This window comes from Ornithorhynchus anatinus, chromosome 3, assembly GCF_004115215.2.
Source record: "Ornithorhynchus anatinus isolate Pmale09 chromosome 3, mOrnAna1.pri.v4, whole genome shotgun sequence".
Lineage (NCBI taxonomy): Eukaryota > Metazoa > Chordata > Mammalia > Monotremata > Ornithorhynchidae > Ornithorhynchus > Ornithorhynchus anatinus.
This window is the reverse complement of record NC_041730.1, coordinates 88,517,756-88,542,081: the sequence shown is the minus strand read 5'-3', so window position 1 is coordinate 88,542,081 and position 24,326 is coordinate 88,517,756. Positions and strand designations below refer to the sequence as shown.

Sequence of the window (24,326 nt, the reverse complement as noted above, 5' to 3'; positions counted from 1 at the left end):
CCCGGGCTCTTTCCACTGAGCCACGCCGAAGTGACTTGCCCACCGTCACACAGCGGGCAGAGCTGGGATTCGAACCCATGACCTCTGACTCCCCAGCCCGGGCTCTATCCCCTGAGCCCCGCTGCTCACCTGGAGCACTACAGTGCTCTGCACAGAGTAAGCGCTCCAAGAATCAAATTGAATGAATGAATGAATGAATGAATAAATGAATGAATCTATGGGGGAGGGGCCTGTGCGCATGCGCACGAGCTCGCTCGGTCCTGGGTGGGGGCGGGGGGATCGCCAGCCTCCTCTTCCGCTCCGTTGTCTCCATCTGCTGCCGAAGTGTACTCTCCCGAGCGCTTAGGACAGTGCTCTGCACAGAGTAAGTGCTCCAAGAATACGATCGATTGATTGAATGAATGGATGAATGAGTCTATGGGGGAGGGGCCTGTGCGCATGCGCACGAGCTCGCTCGGTTCGGGGTGGGGGCGGGGGGGGTCGCCAGCCTCCTCTTCGGCTCCGTTGTCTCTCTCTGCTGCCGAATTGCACTCTCCCGAGCGCTTAGGACAGTGCTCTGCACCCCGCAAGGGCTCCATAATTACGAATGAATGAATGAATGAAAGCCTGTGCGCATGCGCAGGAGCGCGCTCGACCCTGCTGGGGGGGCGGTGCGCGAGCCTCTTCCGCCCCGCCCGCCGCTAGGGCTCTTTAAATACGAACGCATGAGCGAGGGGCTGGGCGCGCATGCGCGGGAGCGCGCTCGACCCTGGTGGGGGGGGGGAGGGGGCGCGCGCGAGCCTTTTCCGCCCCGCCCACAGCTAGAGCTCTTTACGAACGAATGAGACGAGCCTGTTTGCGCATGCGCAGGAGCGCGCTCGACCCTGGTTGGGGGTGGGGGGTGGGTGTTACCCTCTTTCTCCCCGTTCCCGGCAAGCGCTCCACAAATCCGATTAAATGATTGAATGACTGACTGAATGAGCTTGTGTGCGCATGCGCAGGAACGCGCTCGTCCCTGTTCGGGAGCGAGCCTCTTCCGCCCCGCGCCCGGCGAGGGCTCCATAAATCCGATTGAATGAATGAATGAATGAATGAATGAATGAATGAATGGGCCTATGTGCGCATGCGCAGGAGCGCGCTCGACCCTGGTTGGGGAGGGTGCGCGAGCCTCTTCCTCTCCGTCCCCAGCAAGCGCTCCATAAATCCAATGAATGAATGAATAAGGTTTTGTGCGCATGCGCAGGAGCGCGCTCGTCCCGGGGGGGGGGAGGGACGAGCCTCTTGCCCCCCGTCCCCAGCAAGCGCTCCATAAATCTAATGAATGAATGAATGAATGAACAAGGCTGTGTGCACATGCGCAGGAGCGCGCTCGCCCCTGGTGGTGCAAGGGGCGCGAGCCTCTTCCGCTCTGCCCACAGCAAGCGCTCCATCAATCCGCTTGAATGAATGAGGCTGTGTGCGCATGCGCAGGAGCGCGAACCTCTTCCGCTCCGCGCACAGGAAGCGCTCCATCAATCCGACTGAATGAATAAACGAATGAATGCGCGAGCCTATGTGCGCATGCGCAGGAGCGCGCACGACCCTGGTGTGGGGGGGGGGGGGGACCGAGCCTCTTCCGCTCCGTCCACAGCGAGCGCTCCGTCCATCCGATTGAATGAATGAATGAATGACTGAAGGAGCGAGCCTGCGTGCGCATGCGCAGGAGCGCGCATGACCCCGTTGATGTTGGGGGTTGGGGGGCGAGCGAGCCTTCTCCGCCCCGCCCACAGCCAGCGCTCCATCTATCCGATTGAATGAATGAATGATTGAATGAATGAATGATTGAATGAATGAATGATTAAATGAATGAATGATCGAATGAATGATCGAATGAATGAATGATTAAATGAATGAATGATCGAATGAATGATCGAATGAATGAATGATCGAAGGAATGAATGAATGAACGAATGAATGAATGATCGAATGAATGAATGATTGAATGAATGACTGAGGCTGCGGGCGGCGAGCGCGCAGGCGCACGCGCACGCGCAGCCTGCCTCAACCCGATGGACCGAGGGGCTGAGCGGGGAGGGCGCCTGCGCGGGGCGGGCGGGGCGCGGGCCGGAAGTGACGCGAGGGGGCGGTGCGCGGGCCGGAAGTGACGCGGGGACCGTCTTCCGGCAGCGGCGGCGGCGGCGGCGGCGAGGCCGGCGTGTGAGGAGAGAGAAGGAGGAGGAGGAGGAGGGCGGGAGGCGCGCGATGCCCGGCGAGCTCCGCTCCGCAGCCCGGGCGCGGGCCGCCATGGCCGAGCCGCAGGACCCGCCGAAGGAGGAGCGGAAGGTGCGGGGCGCGGGCGGGAGGGCGGCGGGGACGCGGCCCGGGGAAACCCCCCGCCCCTCCCCCACCCCCCCTCCATCTTCTTCCCTGCAGCGTGGCTTGGCCCCCCCCCCGCCTCCCCCCCGACTCTCTCGGCGGTCCCAGGTCGTGGCGCCGAGCCCGCTGCTCTGCACTCAGTAACCGCTCAGTAAAATACGGTGGAATGAATGAGTAATCATGGTGGTGGTGGTGGTGAAGCACTTAATACGTGCCGAGCCCTGTTCTAAGCGCTGGGGGAGACACGGGGTCATCGGGTTGTCCCACGTAGGGCTCCCATTCTTCATCCCCATTTTGCAGATGAGGGAACTGAGGCACCGAGAATGATAATGTTGTTGGTATTCGTTAAGCGCTTACTATGTGCCGAGCACCGTGCTAAGCGCTGGGGGAGAGACAGGGTCATCAGGGGGCCCCCCGTGAGGCTCACGGCGAACCCCCATTTTACAGAGGAGGTAAACTGAGGCCCAGAGAAGAAGAATAATGATGTTGGTATTTAAGCGCTCACTAGGTGCCGCGCACTGTTCTAAGCGCTGGGGGAGACATAGGGGAATCAGGTGGTCCCACGTGGGGCTCACGGTCTGCATCCCCATTTTGCAGATGAGGGAACTGAGGCACAGAGAATAATAATGTTGTTATTTGTTAAGCACTTACTATGGGCAGAGCACTGTGCTAAGCGCTGGGGGAGAGAGGGGGGCATCAGGTTGTCCCACGTGGGGATCACAGTCTCCATCCCCATTTGACAGATGAGGTCACTGAGGCCCAGAGACGTGACTTGCCCAGTCACACAGCAGGCAAGTGGTAGATCCCGGATTGGAACCCACGACCTCCGACTCCCAAGCCTGGGCTCTTTCCACTGAGCCACACTGCTCTTCTAATCCCCCATCCCCCCCCTTCTCTGTCGGGTGGCCTTGGGCATGTCGCTTCTCCAGGCCTCGGCGACCTCATCTGGAAAATGGGGATGAAGACCTGGGGGCCTCCCCCACGTGGGACGGCCTGATCCCCTCATAATAATAATCATGGTAATGATGATGGTATGGGTCAAGCGCTTACTCTGTGCCCAGCACTGTTCTAAACGCTGGGGGAGGCAGGTCATTCATTCAGTAGTATTTATTGAGCGCTTACTATGTGCAGAGCACTGGACTAAGCGCTTGGGATGAACAAGTCGGCAACAGATAGAGACGGTCCCTGCCGTTTGACGGGCTCACGGTCTGATCGGGGGAGACGGACAGGCGAGAACGATGGCAATAAATAGAGTCGAGGGGAAGAACATCTCGTAAAAACCGATGGCGACTAAATAGAATCGAGGCGATGTACAATTCATTAACAAAATAAATAGGGTAATGAAAATATATACAGTCGAGCGGACGAGTACAGTGCTGAGGGGAGGGGAAGGGAGAGGGGGAGGAGCAGAGGGAGATGGGGGGAGAAGAGGGTTTAGCTGCGGAGAGGTGAAGGAAGGGGTAGAGGGAGCAGAGGGAAAAGGGGAGCTCAGTCTGGGAAGGCCTCTTGGAGGAGGGGAGCTTTAAGTAAGTCATCAGGTTGGCCCACGTGAGGCTCACAGTCCCATTCCCCATTTTACAGATGACACAGAGAAATCAAGTCACTTTCCCGAGGTCATACAGCAGGCGAGTGGCCGAGCCAGGATTAGAACCTGTGACATTCAGGGAAGCAGCGTGGCTCAGTGGAAAGAGCCCGGGCATGGGAGTCAGAGGTCATGGGTTCGTATCCCGGCTCCGCCACTTGTCAGCTGTGTGACTGTGGGCAAGTCACTTCACTACTTCTCTGTGCCTTAGTTCCCTCATCTGTAAAATGGGGATGAAGACTGTGAGCCTCGCATGGGACAACTTGATTCCCCTGTGTCTACCCCAGCGCTTAGAACAGTGCTCTGCACGTAGTAAGCGCTTAAATACCAACATTATTATTATTATGTAGAGGAACAATAGTAAGAATAGTAGTAGTTACTTTCCAAGTTTAATTTCAGAAAGCTTTTTGAGTTTCAGATTTCAGCCTTTCCAAGTGTCTGTTGGAATCGGGCTCAGGAGAAGCTGCATAAAAGAGTCCACCTATAATTTTGGAAACTCTCTTTTGTTTTCACTAATGGCCGTCGCTAGTCTTTCAGCAGAGCCGATAGCAAAATCAGTAGATTCGAGTTTCATCCCCCGTCCAGAGTGCTCAAAAAATGGACAACATGAGGTAGTGGACTAAAGAAATCAAGTCAGCGAGTTATTTGCGTGGTTCAGGGGAAAGAGCACGGGCTTTGGAGTCAGAGGTCATGGGTTCGAATCCCGGCTCGGCCACTTGTCAGCTGGGTGACTTTGGGCAAGTCACTTCACTTCTCGGTGCCTCGGTTACCTCCTCTGTAAAATGGGGATGAAGACTGTGAGCCCCACGTGGGACAACCTGATTCCCCTGTGTCTACCCCAGCGCTTAGAACAGTGCTCGGCGCGTAGTAAGCGCTTAACAAATACCAACATTCTTCTTCTTCTTCTTATTATTTATTGAGCTCTTTTGTGTGCACAGCAGTTTACTAAGTGACCCTTCCCTTCGTGGAGTTTACAGTGTAGCAAGGGAGACAGACATTAAAATAAAGTACAGGTAGCAGAAGTAATCAAGTGGGTGGATATGTATATAAGTGCTGTGAGGGTTGGGGGTGGGTGGAGGTACCTAAGTGCTTAGCGGGGATGGAATCAGGGTGGAGACATGTCAGGAAAGGTTTCCTGGAGGGAATGGGATTTGGAAGAGGGGGAAAGGTGTGAAGGGGTTGGGAGTGTGTAAGGGATTGCGAGAAAGGTCCTGGACAAGCTGAAAACTGCTTTAATTAGCAGTTTAAGAATACTCACCGAGGCAAAAACTAAGTTGTGAGCCCCGAGCACTTTTTCTTATTGGGTAATTTACCTGAAAACGACCGGTAGTAGTGAGCCGGAGAATTGCAGAAATGCTTTGTTTTTAAAATGTTCTTGGAATTGATTTTTAACAGAAAGATAAAAAGGAGAAGAAGCACAAACAAAATAAACGGAAAAAATCCCAGCCCGAAACTGAGGAATCTGAAGAACTTTCTCCACCCACCCTCAAAAAGGGGAAAAAGAAAGAAGAGCTCTCCGACAGTGACTGTAGTCCTCCAAAGTCGAAAAAGGCAAAAAAGAAGGAGAAGGCTTCTGAAGATGCACTCAGCCCCCCTAAATCGAAAAAAGCAAAAAAGAAGGAGAAGCCTTCAGAAGACGAACTCAGCCCGCCCAAATCGAAAAAGGCAAAAGAGAAAGATGAGGCTTCTGAAAATGAACTCGGTTCTCCTAAACCGAAAAAAGCCCCCCAAAAGGGGAAAGATTTGGAAGAGAAGAGCCCAAAGCAGACATGGTCAACAAGCAATGGGGTCGCTCCCTCCAGCCCCGTGTCTCAGGAACCCAAAGCGGCAGATGAACCACAACAGGTAAAGTGCAAACTCCAGCGTGCAGAGCGTAGACCTTTCCACTCTGCTCCGTTAAATGCATCTCGCAAACCCGGTAGGGAAGAAGTGGCGATATTTCATGGGCAGAGTGAATATCCAGGGTTCCTTCAACTAGAGGGTTGCCTTTCTAGAAAAAAAGTATCGGTGTCCCAGTTTCGTAATTACGCTTCATGCAGCGTGACTTCAAAGAGATGACGTGGACTGCGTTGGCCGGGCTGATGAGGCAGCCTGATTTTTCCTGCAATTAAACATCAGATCCTGTGAGCCGGATAGCAATTCAGCTCGACCAAAGTGTGCACTGATGAGTCTCAGCAAGAAAACCATCTGAATAGCACGGCCCCAAATAGTGTTACTTGGATAGTTCAGATTTCAGGTGAAAATAATTGGGGAGAAGGGGAGAGAGAGCTAGAGGGGAGGAGGGAGGGAGGTGAGAATTAGATGGCTGATGAGAGGTTGGAGTCTGAGTTATCTATACAATAAAAACAATTTGGCCGCTGCCATGTTCTTCAAAAGTCCACTGAAATCACACCAATTCCAGTTAACACTTGCTCGGTGCAGTGTCTTCCCCAGACTTCAGATCTTTTTATTTTCTCTTCACTTTTATTAGGAATTTCTTCCTGATCACCATTCTTCTAGAGTCCTGTAGAGCTGTAAACAAAATCTTAAGGAGTGGGAATGTTTGGTAAAACCACCAAATATCTAGAAGGACTTAAATGAAGCCTAAAAGGAGATAGTCATTGGCCACCTTGTTGTTTTGTGCCTGAAACTGTCAGTTGTATTTATTGAGCGCTTACTGTGTGTAGAGCACCTTTCTAAGCATCTGGGAGAATACAATATAACAATGAACGGACAATTCCCTGCCCACGGCGAGCTTACAGTCGAGAGGACTGTACATTGTAGGTGCTTAATGGATGCTAGATAGTAAAAATTAATCCAGCATTTGTACCCGTTTGACCATCTTTCACCAGGGAAGTAGCATGGCCTAGTGGATAGATCACGGGCCTGAGAATCAGAAGGTCATGGGTTCTAGTCCCAGCTCTGCCGTGTGATGTTGAGCAAGTCACTTTAACTTCTCTGGGCCACAGTTCCCTCATCTATAAAACAGGGAATAAGACTGTGAGCCCCAGATGGGACACGCCCTCTGCCCGACCTAACTCTCTTGTATCTACCCTAGCACTCAGAACAGTGCCTGGCACATAGTAAGTGCTTAACAAATACCACCATCATTATTATTATTATTACAAGCCTGAGAAAATGAAAAAGAACAATCTGCCCCACTCTGTGCCCCTGTGCCTCCTCTTCCGGCGGCCCACGGAGCCAACAGGGACCTCCACCCCCTTCACCTTTAATTTTCCCACTCTTCGGATGGGTCAGGTCACTGTAGGGGATCCCAGAACTCAGACCCCAAGACCCCCAGACCCGCAAAGTCTGCTGCTGAGACTTTCCCCGGGAGCCCGTCCATAGACTTTCAGATTTCTTCTCTCTCTCTTCCCCCATTCCACATCTTGTGGTTCAGCAGGGCAACCATAAAGGTTCTCAGGTGACCCGTGTAGATCCTTCCTACTTTTAGAATTCTATAAGAGCAGTTTTATACAGCTGGGGTGGAAAAAAAAAGGTTTGTTCCTCTATGCCTCTAATATGGTGTGTTTTTCTCATGATTTGGCAGCACCTAACTGCTGAGCAAAAAGAAGGAGCCTTCTCTAATTTTTCTATCTCGAAGGAGACTATCCAGCTTCTTAAAGGTAATTTTCATAGAAAGCGGTCATTTACCTAGGTGTAAGTCCTATCTGTTTTATCCAACGTCGGTTTTTGTTAGGAATGTTTAAGCATGCATTTCTAATGTAATAAAATGATTAAAATCACACCAGAGAGTGTGAAACGGGAGGAAACCGCGAGGACCCTTTAAATAACAAGTGCCCGTCATTCCTAAAAACCTTAGAATGTGCCAGAAAGGCACATAAAGATAAATCTATTAAGGTAAATGCATCTTAATAGAGCCCCGTGGTAAGGTGAAGTGTTGGATGTGAATAAAGGTCTTTGGTAATGTGAAGTCTTGGATCCACGGAGCGATAAGGCATCACGTCCAAGTTGCGGGGCTGGATTGGGGGACTCTGAAGTTCCGCTTTTGCCTTAGGCCTCCCCTAGGTCATCATGGAGTTGCGTCGTTTTCTAACCAGAGTGTAATTGGGCTTTTTTCCAGCTCGCGGGGTGACCTACCTGTTTCCCATACAAGCAAAGACCTTTGGCCACGTGTCCAGTGGGAAAGATGTGATTGCTCAAGCCCGCACCGGAACGGGGAAGACCTTCTCTTTCGCCATCCCTTTGATCGAAAAACTCCAGAGGGATCTGAAGGACCAAAAGAGAGGTCGTCTTCCAAAGGTAAACCCAGAGAGAAGCTTTGGTGGTTTTGCATACGCATCTGGCAGAGGTAGAGCAATTAATGTGCGGGTGACACTTTTCAGATTTTGTTAGGCGTGAAAGCCTGGCTCCGTGGAAAGAGCCCGGGTTTGGGAGTCAGGGGTCATGGGTTCGAATTCTGGCTCTGCCACTTGTCAGCTGTGTGACTGTGGGCAAGTCACTTCACTTCTCTGGGCCCCAGTTCCCTCATCTGTAAAATGGGGATTAAGACTGTGAGCCCCATGTGGGACAACCTGATTACCCTGTATCTCCCCCAGCGCTTAGAACAGTGCTCTGCACGTAGTAAGCGCTTAACAAATACCAATGTTTAAAAAAAAAGTATCACACTTTAATTCTAAAATTTCAGTCTGTTGCTGGAAATCCAGCACCTGCCCAAATTACAGAATATGGGAGTCAGTTTCCTGGGTTTTCAGCAGTGAACCTGGGAGATAGACTTATTTCAAGTGTTTCACGACTTATACACAAAATTTTCAATCGCAGTTTCAGTAGGAAAGCCAGAATTGGAGAAAGGTTGCTGTGGATATCAAGCCCAGTTTCCAAGGAGGGGCGATTACCCTCCCAAATGAACACTTAATCACCCTTAGCATTTTGGACCATTTAATCTTGATTCTTTATTTAACAGAGCTATCACAGACTTAAACGTTGGCGAGACACTGTCCCCAGCAGCGTGGCCTAGTGAATAGAGCACAGGCCCGGGAGTCAGAAGGGTCTGGATTCTAGTCCCACTTCCTCCGCTTGTCCGCTGTGGGGCTTTGTCACTTAACTCCTCTGGGCCTTAGTTCCTTCATCTGTAAAATGGGGATTGAGATTGTGAGCGCCATGTGGGACAGCACAGTGTAAGCGCCTAACAAACACCAAAAAGAACAACAGAGAACATTAGATATCCTAACTCTTGGGAATTAGAGTTGCTACTTGAGCGGAAGCCCAGACCTCACTTAGTTGGTTGAGATAGTTTGGGGTGTCGGATCGTGCGTTTGGAAGAAGGATGGTGGGACTGGTGTAGGTAGGTGGCTCTGGGAGCGAGCGGTGTGGGGAAAGTGACTCTAGGACAGGAAGAAGTTGTTGGACTCTCTTTTTTTGTTTCCCTGTGTTATTTGTAAGCACTTACTATCTGCAGGCACCGTTCTAAATGCTGGGGTAGATACAAGCTAACCAGGTTGGACACAGTCCGTGTCCCACATGGGGCTCGCCGTCGCTATCCCCATTTGACAGATGAGGCAGCTGAGGCACAGAGAAGCGAAGCGACTTGCCCAAGACCACACAGAGGATGAGTGGCAGAGCCAGGATTCGAGCCTTGGCCTCGAAGGGATGCCCCCTTTATGGAGAAGCAGCGTGGCTCAGTGGAAAGAGCACGGGTTTAGGAGTCAGAGGTCATGGGTTCTCATCCCGGCTCCGCCACATGTCAGCTGTGTGACTTTGGGCAAGTCACTTCACTCCTCGGGGGCCTCAGTTCCCTCATCCGTAAAATGGGGATGAAGACTGAGCCTCACGTGGGACAACCTGATTACCCTGGATCTACCCCAGTGCTTAGCACATAGAAAGGCAAATACCAACATTGTTATTATGGTCTCATTCTCTACTCTGTTCTCTACTCCCCTCACTGCACCCAACCCCTCAACCTCATTTGAGGGGTCTATCACCCAGTGGGTCCTCCGATTGTCACTCTTGCGCTCTTTTCTCTTCCCATCCAGGTGCTAGTTCTTACTCCCACGAGGGAGTTGGCGATCCAGGTTGGCAGAGACTTCAGTGACATCACCAAGAAGCTGACTGTGGCTTGTTTTTATGGCGGAACCGCATATAATGGGCAGAGTAAGTCCAGTGGGCAGGGAACGTGACTACCAGCTGTTCTTTTGTGCTCTCCCGAGCGCTTAATACAGTGCTCTGCACACAATAAGAGCTCAATACGTACCGCTGATGGAATGAAAAGGCCTGCAAGATAGATGTGATTTTTCTTTTGTCCGCACCTATTCCCAATGGCTCTGAGTTGTCTCCCGATCCGGACGTATGCCCAGCTTGACTCCCAAGCCGGGGCATCCAATTCATGAAAAACCGAACGGGAAAAATCGATAGCATGAAGTTTCAGTTTATCTGTGGCCAGGTTTCCTTCCTCAAATATCAAAACTCCGACCTGTCAGTTCACTCCAGTAACCGCCTGGTCTTTTGTTTACTTCGCAGTCAATCACATCAGAAACGGAATCGACATCTTAGTCGGGACGCCGGGGCGAATCAGAGACCACATTCAGAGCGGCCGACTGAACCTGACCAGTCTGCAGCACGTTGTCTTGGATGAAGTTGATCAGATGCTGGATATGGGGTTTGCCGAGCAAGTAGAAGAAATTTTAAGCGTGGCTTACAAGAAAGGTATTGAAAAAGGAGTAAAAAGGAGATAAAGCGGGCTCTAGTCCATTAAGCACTGGTGAGGAAATGATAGAAAACAGTGTGACCTACTGGATAAAGCAAGGGACATGGAGTCGAAGGATCTAGGTTCTAATCCTGGCTCCACCGCTTGCCTGCTGCGTGACCTTGAACTAGTCACTTAACTTAGAGAAACTGTGTGGCTCAGTGGAAAGAGCCCGGGCTTGGGAGTCAGAGGTCATGGGTTCTAATCCCGGATCCGCCGCTTGCCGGCTGTGTGACTTTGGGCAAGTCACTTCACTTCTCTGGGCCTCGGTTACCTCCTCTGTAAAATGGGGATTAAAAACTGTGAGCCCCACGTGGGACAACCTGATCGCCTTGTTTCCCTCCAGCTCTTAGAACAGTGCTTTGCACATAGTAAGCGCTTAACAAATACCACCATTATTAACCTCCCTGCCTCGGTTTCCTCGGATACAAAATGGGGATTCAGTACCCGTCGTCCCTCCTACTTAGACTCTGAGCCCCATCTGGGACAAGGACCGTATTGGGCCTGACTGGCTTGTATCTACCCCACGCTTCAAACAATGCTCGTCACATAACGCTTAATAAATACCTTTTAAAAAGTGTAAAAAATGACAGAAATTGGATAAATGCTAGGAAATGGCAATGTTTGGCTAGGAGATGTGGAATATATAGACACCAAGGGCATTATTCCTCCAGCAAGCACTTTACCTTTTTACTTTGTGCATCACCCGTGCATTTGGATTTTCAGCCCCGCAGCACTTATGTTCACCTCCATAATTTATCCTTATAGGATGATATAATTGATATAATATAAATGATAGATATATATAATTATATATGGAGACATTAATGGGTGTCTCCCCCTCCAGACCATATGCTCTTGGTGATGAGGGAATGTCTCTATCCTCTCTTTATAGTGTGCTCTACCAAGTGCTTTGTTCAGTGCTTTGCACTCAAGTGCTCAATTCATTCAGTCGTATTTATTGAACACTTACTGTGTGCAGAGCACTGTACTAAGCGCTTGGGAAAGTACAGTCCAGCAATAGAGACAACCCCTGCTCACTACCAGCAATGAATGTGATCAATTGACATGGGGCTGGGGTGGAATCTTAATCAAGGTCTTGTCCCTGAATCATGGTGATAATATTATTATGCCTATTATGTATCAAGTGCTTATTATGTGTCAAGCACTATTCTAAGCACTGGGGTAGACACAGGTTAATCAGGTTAACCAGTAAATCAGCTGGACTATTTAAAACAAGAACAGAAAGTCTGTGGATGACTTAATGTTTGTCACACTTCAGCTATCGGGAGACCCCTGCCATCTCAATAATTAACGATATTTTTTGTTCTGACTCGAAACTAAATCTCAACCATTTTCAGAATGTGAGATTTTTTGGATTCATGGACAGTTTATTTAGAGGCAGGATTTTCCTAGGAGCGGAATAGTTTAATGCACAAACTCTGTTGATGTCGTTAGAGGTATTGAGCCGTGACATTGCCTGTTGACTCTTTTTTTTTTTTTTTTTTTGGAAAGACTCAGAAGACAATCCCCAGACCTTGCTCTTTTCTGCCACCTGCCCACATTGGGTCTATGACGTTGCTAAGAAATACATGAAAGTGAAATACGAGCAAGTTGACCTTATCGGAAAGAAGACGCAGAAGACCGCAATGACTGTGGAGGTGTGTGATTCTTTGTCAGTGGCCTTAAGGCCCTCGGTCAGCTTCCTCGCACCTGCCGATGTCCCGCTACCGTCCGGCCTTCGTTCTCTGCCCCTCCAGCTCCAACCTATTCTCCGTACCTCCATCTCGTCTATCCCGCCGCCCACCCCTTGCCCACGTCCTCCCTCTGGCTCGGAACTCCCTCCCCCCTTTGCATCCAACAGTCCACCACTCTCCCCACTTTCAAAACCCTCCTAAAATCCCATCTCCACCAAGGAGCCCTCCTCATTTCCCTTACTCTCCCTCCCCCCGGCGTCTCCGGTGTGCTTGACTGGGTGCCCCTTAAGCACTGCGATCCTCATCTGAAAAACTCCTAGGAGGAGTCAGAGGCAGTGACTTCATCGCTCCCCAGCTACTCTCTTGCCACCCTCTTAGACCGTAAGCTCGTCTTTGGGCAGGGAACAGGTCTGCCAACTCGGCTGTATTGTGTTCGCCCAAGCAGTACGATGCTCTGCACACAGTAAGCGCTCCATAAATACCATTGGTCATGATGATCTCCCTCCTCAGGTCACGTATTAGACGAAACAGTTGAAGGGATATAGGGAAGAATGAGTCGTGGTTAACTGTGGCGACCGTCCACCACGATAGACTCTTTGGATTCCATGGCCAAACTTCGGGAGCAGCCATTGGTTCTGCCCCATGGCTCAATACACAGTCATTCAGTAGTATTTACTGAGCGCTTACTATGTGCAGAGCACTGTACTAAGCGCTTGGAATGGACAGATCGGCAACAGATAGAGACGGTCCCTGCCGTTTGACGGGCTTACAGTCTAATCGGGGAAGACAGACAAGAACAGTAGCAATAAATAGAAACAAGGGGATGTACATCTCATTAACAAAATAAATAGGGTGATGAAGATATATACAGTTAAGCGGACGAGTACGGTGCTGAGGGGAGGGGAAGGGAGAGGGGGAGGAGCAGAGGGAAAAAGGGGAGAAGAGGGTTTAGCTGCGCAGAGGTGAAGGGGGGGGGTAGAGGGAGCAGAAGGAAAAGGGGAGCTCAGTCTGGGAAGGCCTCTTGGAGGAGATGAGCTCTAAGTAGGGCTTTGAAGAGGGGAAGAGAATCAGTTTGGCGGAGGTGAGGAGGGAGGGCGTTCCGGGACCGCGGGAGGACGTGGCCCGGGGGTCGACGGCGGGATGGGCGAGATCGAGGGACGGCGAGGAGGTGGGCGGCAGAGGAGCGGAGCGTGCGGGGTGGGCGGTGGAAAGAGAGAAGGGAGGAGAGGTAGGATGGGGCAAGGTGATGGACAGCCTTGAAGCCTAGAGTGAGACACAGTCGATGGTATTTATTGCTCTTTTCCTGGGTGCTCTGTTGTCATGCCTAAAAATCCCCAGGATTTGATGGTGAGTTCGCACCAGGGGATAAACGGAGTTTTCTTTTCCCTCTAAAGCATTTGGCTATCAAGTGCCACTGGGCTCAGAGAGCAGCCGTCATCGGGACCGTCATCCAGGTTTACAGCGGCACTCACGGGCGGACCATCGTCTTTTGTCGGACAAAGAAGGAAGCCACCGAACTGTCCCTCAGCCCTGCAATCAAACAGGTGGGGGGTTTTCCTGGGGCTTTGAAAATGAGTTAAGAATCCCCAAAGGTCATCTGAGAGATTTGTGACGGGGAGAGATGAGGCCATTTACTCCTTATCTCTAGGGTTTCGTTGTAACGTTTGGGATTTGCAGAACCATACGGGGCCAGATAACCCACCCAGTGGTCTCCGGTGGAGTCGTGTCTGCTGGAACGGGGAAGTTGTACTCTTGGAAGAAAAAAAAACCTCATTACGGGGGAAGTCGTTTCATAGTTGCCACTGATTCAGTGTAAGTTAGGGCTCGGTGGTCCAAGGAAACCAGAACGGGCCATTACCGGACACAAAATTCCTATATTAGTATTAGGAATAATATTATATAATGTAATATATTCCTATATTATTTTTGTGTCCAATAACAGACCTACTGTTGTGAAAGGGGATTGCTGTGCCCCCTGGCCACTCGTGGTTATTATATTGTATTAAATCTCGAAAAGTAATGGACAGTCTGAGGCAGGAGTGGGAAGTGATCACACCTCATTCTGGACCACACACACACACACAACAGTTCCTACCCAGCGCGTTTGCTCATCACATTACACCAGACGTACTCAGGCTGTGGAAAGACCATTTCCTCCTACTAATGTCATGCTGTATCCAAATCAAGTAATGAAAATATGTACCATAATAGAAATGACTCTGTCATAATTGGAAGTGGCTAAAGGCTTGTGGCCTCCGCCAGTAGCTTGCCTTTTCTTTACCGTTTTATTTCCTGGAGACTGAGTCCTTCGAGTGCTTCCCTATCATTAGAACCGTTAATAAACATGTATAATTTCAACTTTCACCTCTTCCCCTTTGCCTTTCGGGGACCGAAATACACAAGTCCTGCTGCTCTTTCCGATATTAATCCAATTACTATTGGGTCTTGATTTTTTTTTTTTTTTTTTTTGGAAGAAGTTGAGCAACCCAAGTGCCTCTATTGTATTCATGGTTCATAATTTGACATTTTGGCAGGACGCTCAATCGTTGCACGGTGACATCCCTCAGAAGCAAAGAGAAATTACATTGAAAGGTTTCAGGAGTGGTGCCTTTGGCGTTCTGGTGGCCACTAATGTAGCTGCCCGTGGATTAGATATCCCTGAGGTTGATCTGGTAGTTCAGAGTTCACCCCCGGAGGTAAGTGACCTGACATTTTTTTTCCCTCTCTGAAAAACAAAAAGACGTGTGAAGTTTTCCATCTAAGTTCATGCTGGGATTAGAAATGGGGTATCTATGTTGTTATAACCCCAATAACATGACTCGAGCCTTAGAACGATAGGCTGTTGCCTTTTTGGCTCATTTTTGTGGGCAGGGAAAGTGTCCACCAACTCTGTCTTACTTTACTTTCTCCCAGGTGCTTAGTACAGGGCTCTGCACATGCTAAGAGCTCAATAAATGAGTTTGATCAAGATCGTGTATTATTGAAAGCTAAGGTGTTGCCTTGTCAATATCTGCTCTATCTGATAACCTTTTTCAAAGCCTCATAAAACATTGTGTTTATCTCCCTTTCTAAATGGTCGGTAGTCTAAGACTAGTCCCCTCATTAGGGTTGTTTGCTACATTTGCCAGTTTTCTGACCTGTGAAATACTAGTCACTCTGTCGATCGTATTTATTGAGCGCTTAGTGTTTGCAGAGCATTTGGGAGGGTACAGTATGAGATGATAGCCACATTTCTATTTTACCTGCCCCCTTTCTGGTTGTTGAAAATCCATCTCCTGTTTTCATTTTTCTTTAACAGGATGTGGAATCGTATATCCATCGTTCTGGACGGACTGGTCGAGCTGGTCGAACGGGGATCTGTGTCTGCTTTTATCAGGCCAAGGAGGAGTATCAGCTGTCGCAAGTGGAACAAAAAGCGGTAAGGCTATTCGGGTGTTTCTGATAACAGAGAGCATCTGAGACGACTCCACGCAGGCCGCCGTTCAGATCTCTGAACTCGGTCCCTTTGATTCAGTCTCTTAAACTTGTCTGTAAAGGATTTCAGGCAAGAGAGCATTCATTTGATATGCAGCTCCTGTTCTGCATATATTTTTATTACCCTATTTATTTTGTTAGTGAGGTGTCCATCCCTTTGATTCTATTTCTCGTGATTAAGTTGTCTTGTTTTTGTCCGTCTGTCTCCCCCGATTAGACTGTGAGCCCGTCAATGGGCAGGGATTGTCTCCATCTGTTGCCGCATTGGACATTCCAAGCGCTTAGTCCAGTGCTCTGCACATCGTAAGCGTTCAATAAATACCTTTAAATGAATGAATTTTGAAAACTTTGTTGGTATTCACAATTACCCTTCCATGATTTCAGGAGGAAGGAATAGATAGTGTTTCTGCACGGGGGTTTTTTTAGGCAGCGGAGTTTATCAAGGCTTCCGGGCGGCTTACAGGCAGAGACGGAATGGGTACTTGGAAAACTGTCCATTTTTACTTTCCACTGAACGAAGCTAGGGAGCGTTTCCAGGGCTGATATTCTGCCGGTTGATCTGTTGTTCCAGGGCATCACGTTCAAGCGGATAGGTGTTCCAACTACCTCGGAGGTAGTCAAAGCCTCCAGCAAAGATGTCCTCAGGTCAGTTGTTTGCTTTCTGTCGGGGAAAAGTTGGGATTTGGTCTCGTTCCGTGTTGCAGTGAATGCGAGGTCGAGGGTTGGTACAGCTCCCTTGCGGGGTGGGAATATAACAATAACAATGTTGGTATTTGCTAAGCGCTTACTATGTGCAGAGCACCGTTCTGAGCACTGGGGTAGATACAGGGTAGTCAGGTTGTCCCGCGTGCGGCTCACAATCTAAATGCCCATTTTACAGGGGAGGTAACTGAGGCACAGAGAAGTGACTTGCCCACAGTCACACAGCTGACAAGTGGCAGAGGCGGGATTAGAATATGGTTGAGGGATGTAATCCCATTCCGTCTCGACTACCGCACCTGCCTCCTCGCTGACTCCCCCCGCTTCGTCTCTCTCCCCACCGCAGTCAGTCGTATTTATGGAGTGCTTACCGTGTGCAGAGCACTGTACTGAGCGCTTGGGAGACTACAGTAGGGCAATTAACCGGCACATTCCCTGCCCACAGCGAGCTTCCATGAGTTCACTCCGCTGGCCGGATCATTTTTCTGCAAAATCTCGAGAACCTCCAGCCGCTGCCCATCCACTCCCGCATATAATTAGGGGTTATTCCTAAGGAAAAGAGAAGGTTTACTCTTGAGGTGTAAGAAGAAGCAGCGTGGCTCAGTGGAAAGAGCACGGCCTGGGGAGTGGGTTCAAATCCCGGCCCCCGCCGCTTGTCAGCTGTGTGACTTTGGGCAAGTCACTTCACTTCCCTGGGCCTCAGTGACCTCATCTGTCAAATGGGGATTAAGACCGTGAGCCCCAGGTGGGGCAACCTGATCACCTTATATCCTCCCCAGCCTTTAGACCAGTGCACATTGTAAGCGCTTAACGAATACCAACATTATTATTATTATAAAATCTCCTTCCCGTGGGCTTGAAAGCACTCAGGCTTCCCCTCTCACCGATCTCCTACTACAGCTCAACTCGCACACTCCACTCCTCTGGCCCCGACTTACTCACTGTGCCCCCGTCTCGTCTGTGTCGCCGCCAACCCCTTTCCCACATCCTCCCTCTGACCTGGAGCTCCCTCCCCCTCCAGACCACCGCTCTTCCCACCTAATTAAGATCACATCTCTTCCAGCAGCCCTTCCCCGATTAGGCCCTCTCCCTTCTCCATCATCCATGAACGGAGATCTGCGACCTCTGGGCCTTCGGCATTCACCCCGCCCTCAACCCCGCGGCACTTAGGTACACGTCGGCCTATACGTCGTACGTTATAAATTGCTTTTTTGGTAGCGTCGCCCCCTCTTTGATCGTAAGCTCATCGCTGGCAGAGGGCGGACGCGTATTGTCCTCAGCCAAGCGCTCGGGGTAGTGCCCTGCACACGGTAAGCGCTCGATAAATAGCACGGGTTGATTCTCGGGTATCTTTAAGGGCAGGATCTCCCTGGGTCATCAGGGGGCACACACCCAGAAGCAGAGGGCATTTAACCAGTGGTACCCAAGCCGTTTTGGTGGGGCGCACATCTAAACGTGATGACTATTTCGTGGGCAGAGCCGAACCTCGCTCCTCCCCCAAGTCTGTGGGGATGGGACGTGCTTAGACATAAGTGGCTCAGTGGAAAGAGCCCGGGCTTGGGAGTCACAGGTCATGGATTCGAATCCAGGATCTGCCGCTGTGTGAGGGTAGGCGAGTCACTTCACGTCTCGGTGCCTCAGTTCCCTCGTCTGGAAAATGGGGATTGAGACCGTGAGCCCCAAGCGGGACAGCCTGATGACCCTGTATCTCCCCCAGCGCTTAGAACGGTGCTCTGCACATAGTAAGCGCTTAACTAATACCAACATTATTCTTATAGCAGCAGGTAGGTCCTCACTATAGCACAGCGTTTAACAAATATCAACACCGTTCTTATAGCAGCAGGTAGGTCCTCACTACGGCACACCTGGTTCACGAGGTTGCCCTCTCTGATTGCAGTATCGAACCGCAGTTAGGGGAATATAAGATCTGGTTTCCAAGCGCTCGGTACAGTCCTCTGCACCCAGCAAGCGCTCATATAAGACCACCGATGGATGGTACGGTCCTCTAGGCCGTGAACGTGCCGTGGGCGGGGAATGTGTCCGTTCCTTGTTCCGTTATAGTCTCCCAAGTGCTAAGTACCGTGTCCCGCACACAGTAAGCGCTCCATCAATCCGACCGACTGAATTAGGGGATCAGGTCGAAGCCGGTAACTCACCAGCTTTCGATGGCGCATCAGGTGCGGGCGAGTCGTCGGGAAACCCGAGAGGATTCCTGCCACCTCAGAGGGGTGCCAGTTTTACCGCGGGTCGACTTGGCTCCAAGACAGACCCTCGTCCCCTGTTGGCCCCGAAGGTCTTGGGAGCGTGAAGCAGGGCGGCCTAGTGGAAAGACCACGGGACAGGGAATGATTCATTCAGTAGTATTTATTGAGCGCTTACTATGTGCAGAGCACCGGACTAAGCGCTTGGAATGGACAGATCGGTAACAGAGACAAGTCCCTGCCCTTTGACGGGCTCACGGTCTGATCGGGGGAGACGGTCAGACAAGAACAATAGCAATAAATAGAATCTAGGGGATGAACATATTAAAAACGATGGCAAATAAATAGAATTAAGGCGATGTACATTTAACAAAATGAATAGGGTAATGAAAATATATACAGTCAGACCACCTGGGTTCTAATCCCGCTCTCCCAGCCGCTTGCCATGTATGACCTTGGGCGAGTCAACCTGACCTCTCTCCGCCTCCTCTGTAAAATGGGGATTGAGACGGCGAGCCCCTTTGCGCGCCGGGCCCCGGGTCCGTGCCGACTAACCTGAATCCGCCCCAGCGACTAGAACGGCGCTTGCCACGTAGTACTTAATGGAGACCACAGTTAATATTGTTATTGTGATTTGCTGGAGATCATCACTGTTAGGGTATTCGTAAAGCGCTTATTCATTCATTCGATAGTATTTATTGAGCGCTTACTATGTGCAGAGCACTGTACTAATGGACAAATCGGTAACAGAGACAGTCCCTGCCCTTTGACGGGCTTACGGTCTAATCGGGGGAGACGGACAGACGACAACAGCATAAATAGAGCCAAAGCACTGTTCTAAGCGCCGGGGCAGAGAGGAGGTTATCAGGTCGTCGCACGTGGGGCTCACAGCTCCACTGAGGCACAGAAAAGCGGCGTCCAAAGCCGACAGGCGGCGGAGCCGGGGTCAGACCCCACGACCTGACTCCCCAGCCCGGGCCGTTTCCGCTCAGCCAAGCCGCTTGGCAACGAGGATCGGTCGTGGTAACTGAAGGAGAAATTTGGAGCCACCGTCCACCGTGATTCCCTCCCGTAAAGGTGAATGTTCTCAAACCGTAGGTCTCTGGATTCCATCCCGCTCCATGCCATCAATTACTTCAAGCAGCCCGCCCGGGAGCTGATAGAGGAAAAAGGGGCAGTGGATGCTCTGGCTGCAGCGATAGCCGTCATTTCAGGCGTCACGTCCGTCGAGCAGCGCTCCCTGATCAACTCGGCCGTGGTAAGATTTCCCCCCGCCTTCCGCCTCTCCCTTCCTCCGCTCAGTGCCCGGCACCCAGTAAGCGCTTAACAGATACCGACGTTATTCGAATTCTCTCGTGCTGGTCCGAGGGTCGGCTGTCGCGTTTTATCCGGGTCCAGATAACCGGATAGACCCTTGGGCGTCCGTTAATCACCTGCACTCTAGACTGTAAGCTTGTTGTGGGCAGGGAGTAGGTTCGTTCATTGTGTTATACTGCGTTTTAGGTCGGTGGAAACAGCTTGGGCCCGGGAGTCAGGAGGTCATGGGTTCTAATCCCGGCTCCGCCACGAGTCTCCTGCGTGGCCTTGGGCCAAATGGCTTTCCTTCTCTGCGCCTCAGCGACCTCATCTGTAAAATGGGGATCAAGACTGTGAGCCCCACGTGGGGCAGGGAACTGTGTCCAACCTGATTTCGTTGTGTCCCCCCCAGCGCTTAGCATGCCTACCGTGTAGTAAACGCTTAATAAATACTACGGTTATCATTATTCCCTTGCCAGGTGCTTAGTACAGTGCTGTGCGCCCGGAAGCGTTCAGTAACTACGACCGAGTGTGGGGTATAGAAAAATGGGGCCTTTACAATTCGGCGAATTTTCGGGGCCTCAAGTATAGATGCCCGAGATGAATGGAATTTAGCTGTAAAGGGGTTTTGGCAATAACTATAGAAAGACATTTAATTTTAAATTTTATTTTTTAAATTTTTTTAAATTTTAATGTTTATTTATTTATTTACCTACCTTTTTTACTTTTAAGTTTGTGTTTATTTTTTAAACTTACCCCTCCTACCTCCTGTTCTCTGAGTGGATCTGCTTCTGGTTTATCTGGCCACGTTTCCTTCACCAGGGGTTCGTGACCATGACCTTGCAGTGCTCCGTGGAGATGCACACCTTGAGCTATGCTTGGCGAAGCCTGAAAGAGCAACTCGGCGAAGAAATTGAAGGCAAAGTGAACCACATGTGTTTACTCAAGGGAAAGATGGTAATAGCTTAACTGTATTTGACCTCTCTTGTTCTCGGTTTCATTCGAAAGCATATTTGGACGGAAAAATAAGCGGGAAGCAGCAGGGGGAAGAGCCCGGGCCTGGAAGTCAGGGGACCCGAGTTCTAATCTCAGCTCTGGCACTCGTCTGCTACGTATGACCCTGGATATATTCAATTCGATGTTGAAGTCACTTCTTTGGGCCTCAGTTTTCTCAATTGGGAAATGGGGATTCAAAACCTGTCCTCCCTCCTACTTGGGCTGGGGACACGGTGGGAGACAGGGACGGTCCAACCTGATTAGCTGGTTTCTACCGTAGCGTTCAGAACAGTGCTTGACACCTAGCAATCACTTAACTTCTCTGTGCCTCAGTTCCCTCATCTGTAAAATGGGGATTAAGACTGTGAGCCCCGCGTGGGGCAACCTGATTCCCCTGTGTCTACCCCAGCGCTTAGAACAGTGCTCTGCACATAGTAAGCGCTTAACAAATACCAACATTATTATTATTATTATTAGCAAGCGCTAAACAGATACTATAGCAGTAACTTTTCAAATGGGCAGATTTTAGGCTTCCTTTATTCGGCCTGTAACGATAATGTGTGACTTGATGTTCACTGGATGAATTATGGATTTTTTTTTGACACTTTCTAATCCCAAACTTCGATTCGGCCTTTACGTGGTCAGATTTCAGTTGAGTGACCAAGTCGGATCCCGTTAGTTATTCAGTAAATGGTGATAAGCTTTGTATTGAATCGCCTCGCGTCCTTTTGTTGGCAGTTGTGCGATTCTTTTTCCCCTAGAGTCCCTTGCCTGGGGTGGATGCGAGGGGCTTTCGGTCCGGTTAGGCGACCGGTATCTCAGCGTACAGTTTACCGAGTGCGCAGGTTTATGAAATTACGTGAAAGGTTGGTTAGGGAGGGCTCAGAGAAATGCCGTCATCAATCCGTCCGTGACTGAAATGTGTTCTGGTGATGTGTCTGTGGAAAACTGATAGAGAGGACTTCCTTTTCTCTGTAGGGTGTTTGCTTTGACGTCCCTAAAGCAACGGTGGAGTTAATTCAGGTATTGTTACCTTGGATTTTATATCTTGGACTTTAAATTAAAACCAGCTTCTTTTTACCTACGGGTACCTATCAATGGTCTGCATATAGTCCGCGCTCAATACAGGAAGCGGCGTGGCTCAGTGGAAAGAGCCCGGGCTTGGGAGTCAGAGGTCATGGGTTCTAATCCCGGCTCAGCCACTTGTCAGCTGTGTGACTTTGGGCAAGTCACTTTGCTTCCCTGAGCCTCAGTTACCCCATATGTAAAATGGATGAAGGCTGTGAGCCCCACGTGGGACAATCTGATCGCCTTGTATCCTCCCCAGCGCTTAGAATAGTGCTGTGCACATAGCGCTTAACAAATGCCAACATCATTATTATTAATAAATACCCCCTTGATTAAATATAGAATAAATGTATGGAGCCAAATGTATTACTTCTCCAAAAGTTATTGAAATTTCTTTTCTCTTGCCCTGTCTCCCCCTCCCGCCCCTTTCTTATGACCTTTGATCTGTGCCTGTTTATCTCAGCATCCCCCAAGTGTTGTCGCCTCCCCGGCATTGGTTGAAATCGAATAGCTAATACTTTATTTCCACACATCTTGCTGGATTTTCTCAGTCGTTGGGGCTCGCCCTTTCCCGGCCTCTTTCTGATCCCGGATGAAACTTCTCTTCCCCAGGACCAGTGGAAGGACACAAGGCGCTGGCAGCTGTCGGTGGCAACCGAATTACCCGAATTGGAAGAACCCTATCGTGACGCAGGCAGAGGAGGCAGAGGCCGCGGCGGAGGCAGGGGCCGGGGAGGCTTCTCCAATAACTTCAGAAATCGGAGATCGGAAGCCGGCGGCTTCAACAGAAACGACAGATTCCAAAACAGAGGCCAGAAGCGGAGTTTTCATAGAGTGTTTGATTAACGATGGGATTTGGGAAGACTGAGTAAATTTGGAGAAGCAGAACCGTTTTAAAACTGGTTTTTATATATATTTTTTAAAAAAGTTGCCATTTCTTCTGCTTTTATTTCTCCCGCTTTTCTTTTTGCCTGGCGAGTCGCTGCAGCTCAAGGCAGCCATCGGCAAAACGCATTGCTGAAATGAGACTACCTACAGTTACAAGATGGTAAAACGACAGCCGTAACTAAATACCGCTTCTAGACGACGTTACTTTTTGGGGCCAAAGTATCCAAATGTACATACACGTGAGTTTAATGCTAAAAGAATTGCCCGTATGTTTTCACTTTTCAAACTCACTTTTCTCTACCCCCGAATTTAGATGCTCTGCGAATTATGTATGTCTGCATCCCAAAACGTGAGGATGCTTCTCTTAAATACTGTGTTCCTCCTGAAGAGAATATGTAAGCCTAGCATTTGATATAATCAGAGACTTGTGGAGTTGAAAGAGAAATCTATCAAGAAAGGCCCCGAGGCTGGGCCGAAGATCCCCAGCTTCGGATCGAAGGCACGGCGCTTCAGACCCATCTCTGGAGAGGCTCTTCACCCCTCCCAGTGGCCTTAATCCCTCGCCTTCCTCTTCGGTGTCCTCAACCTGCCAGAGGAAAAGAACTCGACCCGCCAGATGGTTCCCGCAGCTCAGTCGATCCTAGATTCGACCACTCTTCGTAGAACCTGGTGCTCCAGAATTTCTGTAAAAGTTTTCAGTTGAAAAAGGTTCAAATTAAGGAAATGTATATTGCGTTTTACGGTTCCTTCTTTAAAAAAAAAAAAAAAAAAAAAACCAGTGCCGATTGACCTGTTTTATTGCATTTGTGACACGCTTCCTCTGTGCTGGACACTGTACTAAGCGCTGGGGTAGGTACAAGCTAATGAGGCTGGACGCGGTCCCTTTCCCTCGTGGGGCCCACGGTCCTCACCCCCATTTTACAGATGAGCTAACTGAGCTCAGAGACCTGAAGTGGCTTGCCCAAGGTCACACTGCAGACGGGGTAGACCTGGGTTTAGAACCTGCGTGGGGAAGGTACAGTTTGGCAACAGAGAGGGACCATCGTTGTCCCAAAACGGGCTCACAGTCTAAAAGGTATTGATGGTATCGACGCCTATTTGTTTAGTTTTATCTTGTTGTCTGTCTCCCCCCCTTCCAGACTGTGAGCCCGTCGTTGGGCAGGGATGGGCGCCCTCTGTTGCCCAATTGCACTTTCCAAGCGCTTAGTCCAGGGCCGTGCACACTGTAAGCGCTCAATAAATTCGACGGAAAGGCGGTGAACCCCAGCTGCAGGTCCTAGCGAAGAGCCACTCCGGGGCCCATGGCAACGGTTGCTAGGGTGAGCCGCGTTCCTCTTCGTCGCGAGGGAGGGGAGTGCCTCCCTGCCCATCGGTTGTCGGCGCATGCGCGGGCGCGGCGATGGGCTCTG

At 50.2% G+C, this 24,326-nt stretch overlaps 1 protein-coding gene across 1 annotated transcript; it reads left to right on the top strand.

Moving 5' to 3' along the window:
- Nucleotides 1-2,184: 2,184 nt before the first annotated feature.
- On the top strand, nt 2,185-23,043 carry LOC100090101 (nucleolar RNA helicase 2). Its single transcript, XM_001519290.6, has 15 exons — nt 2,185-2,301; nt 5,312-5,761; nt 7,446-7,521; nt 7,980-8,158; nt 9,889-10,006; nt 10,373-10,558; nt 12,114-12,259; nt 13,690-13,839; nt 14,830-14,991; nt 15,594-15,713; nt 16,341-16,414; nt 19,768-19,927; nt 20,788-20,922; nt 21,940-21,984; nt 22,642-23,043. The coding sequence occupies exons 1-15, from the start codon at nt 2,221-2,223 to the stop codon at nt 22,873-22,875; spliced, it is 2,316 nt and encodes a 771-aa protein (XP_001519340.3). The 5' UTR covers nt 2,185-2,220; the 3' UTR covers nt 22,876-23,043.
- Nucleotides 23,044-24,326: the final 1,283 nt, after the last annotated feature.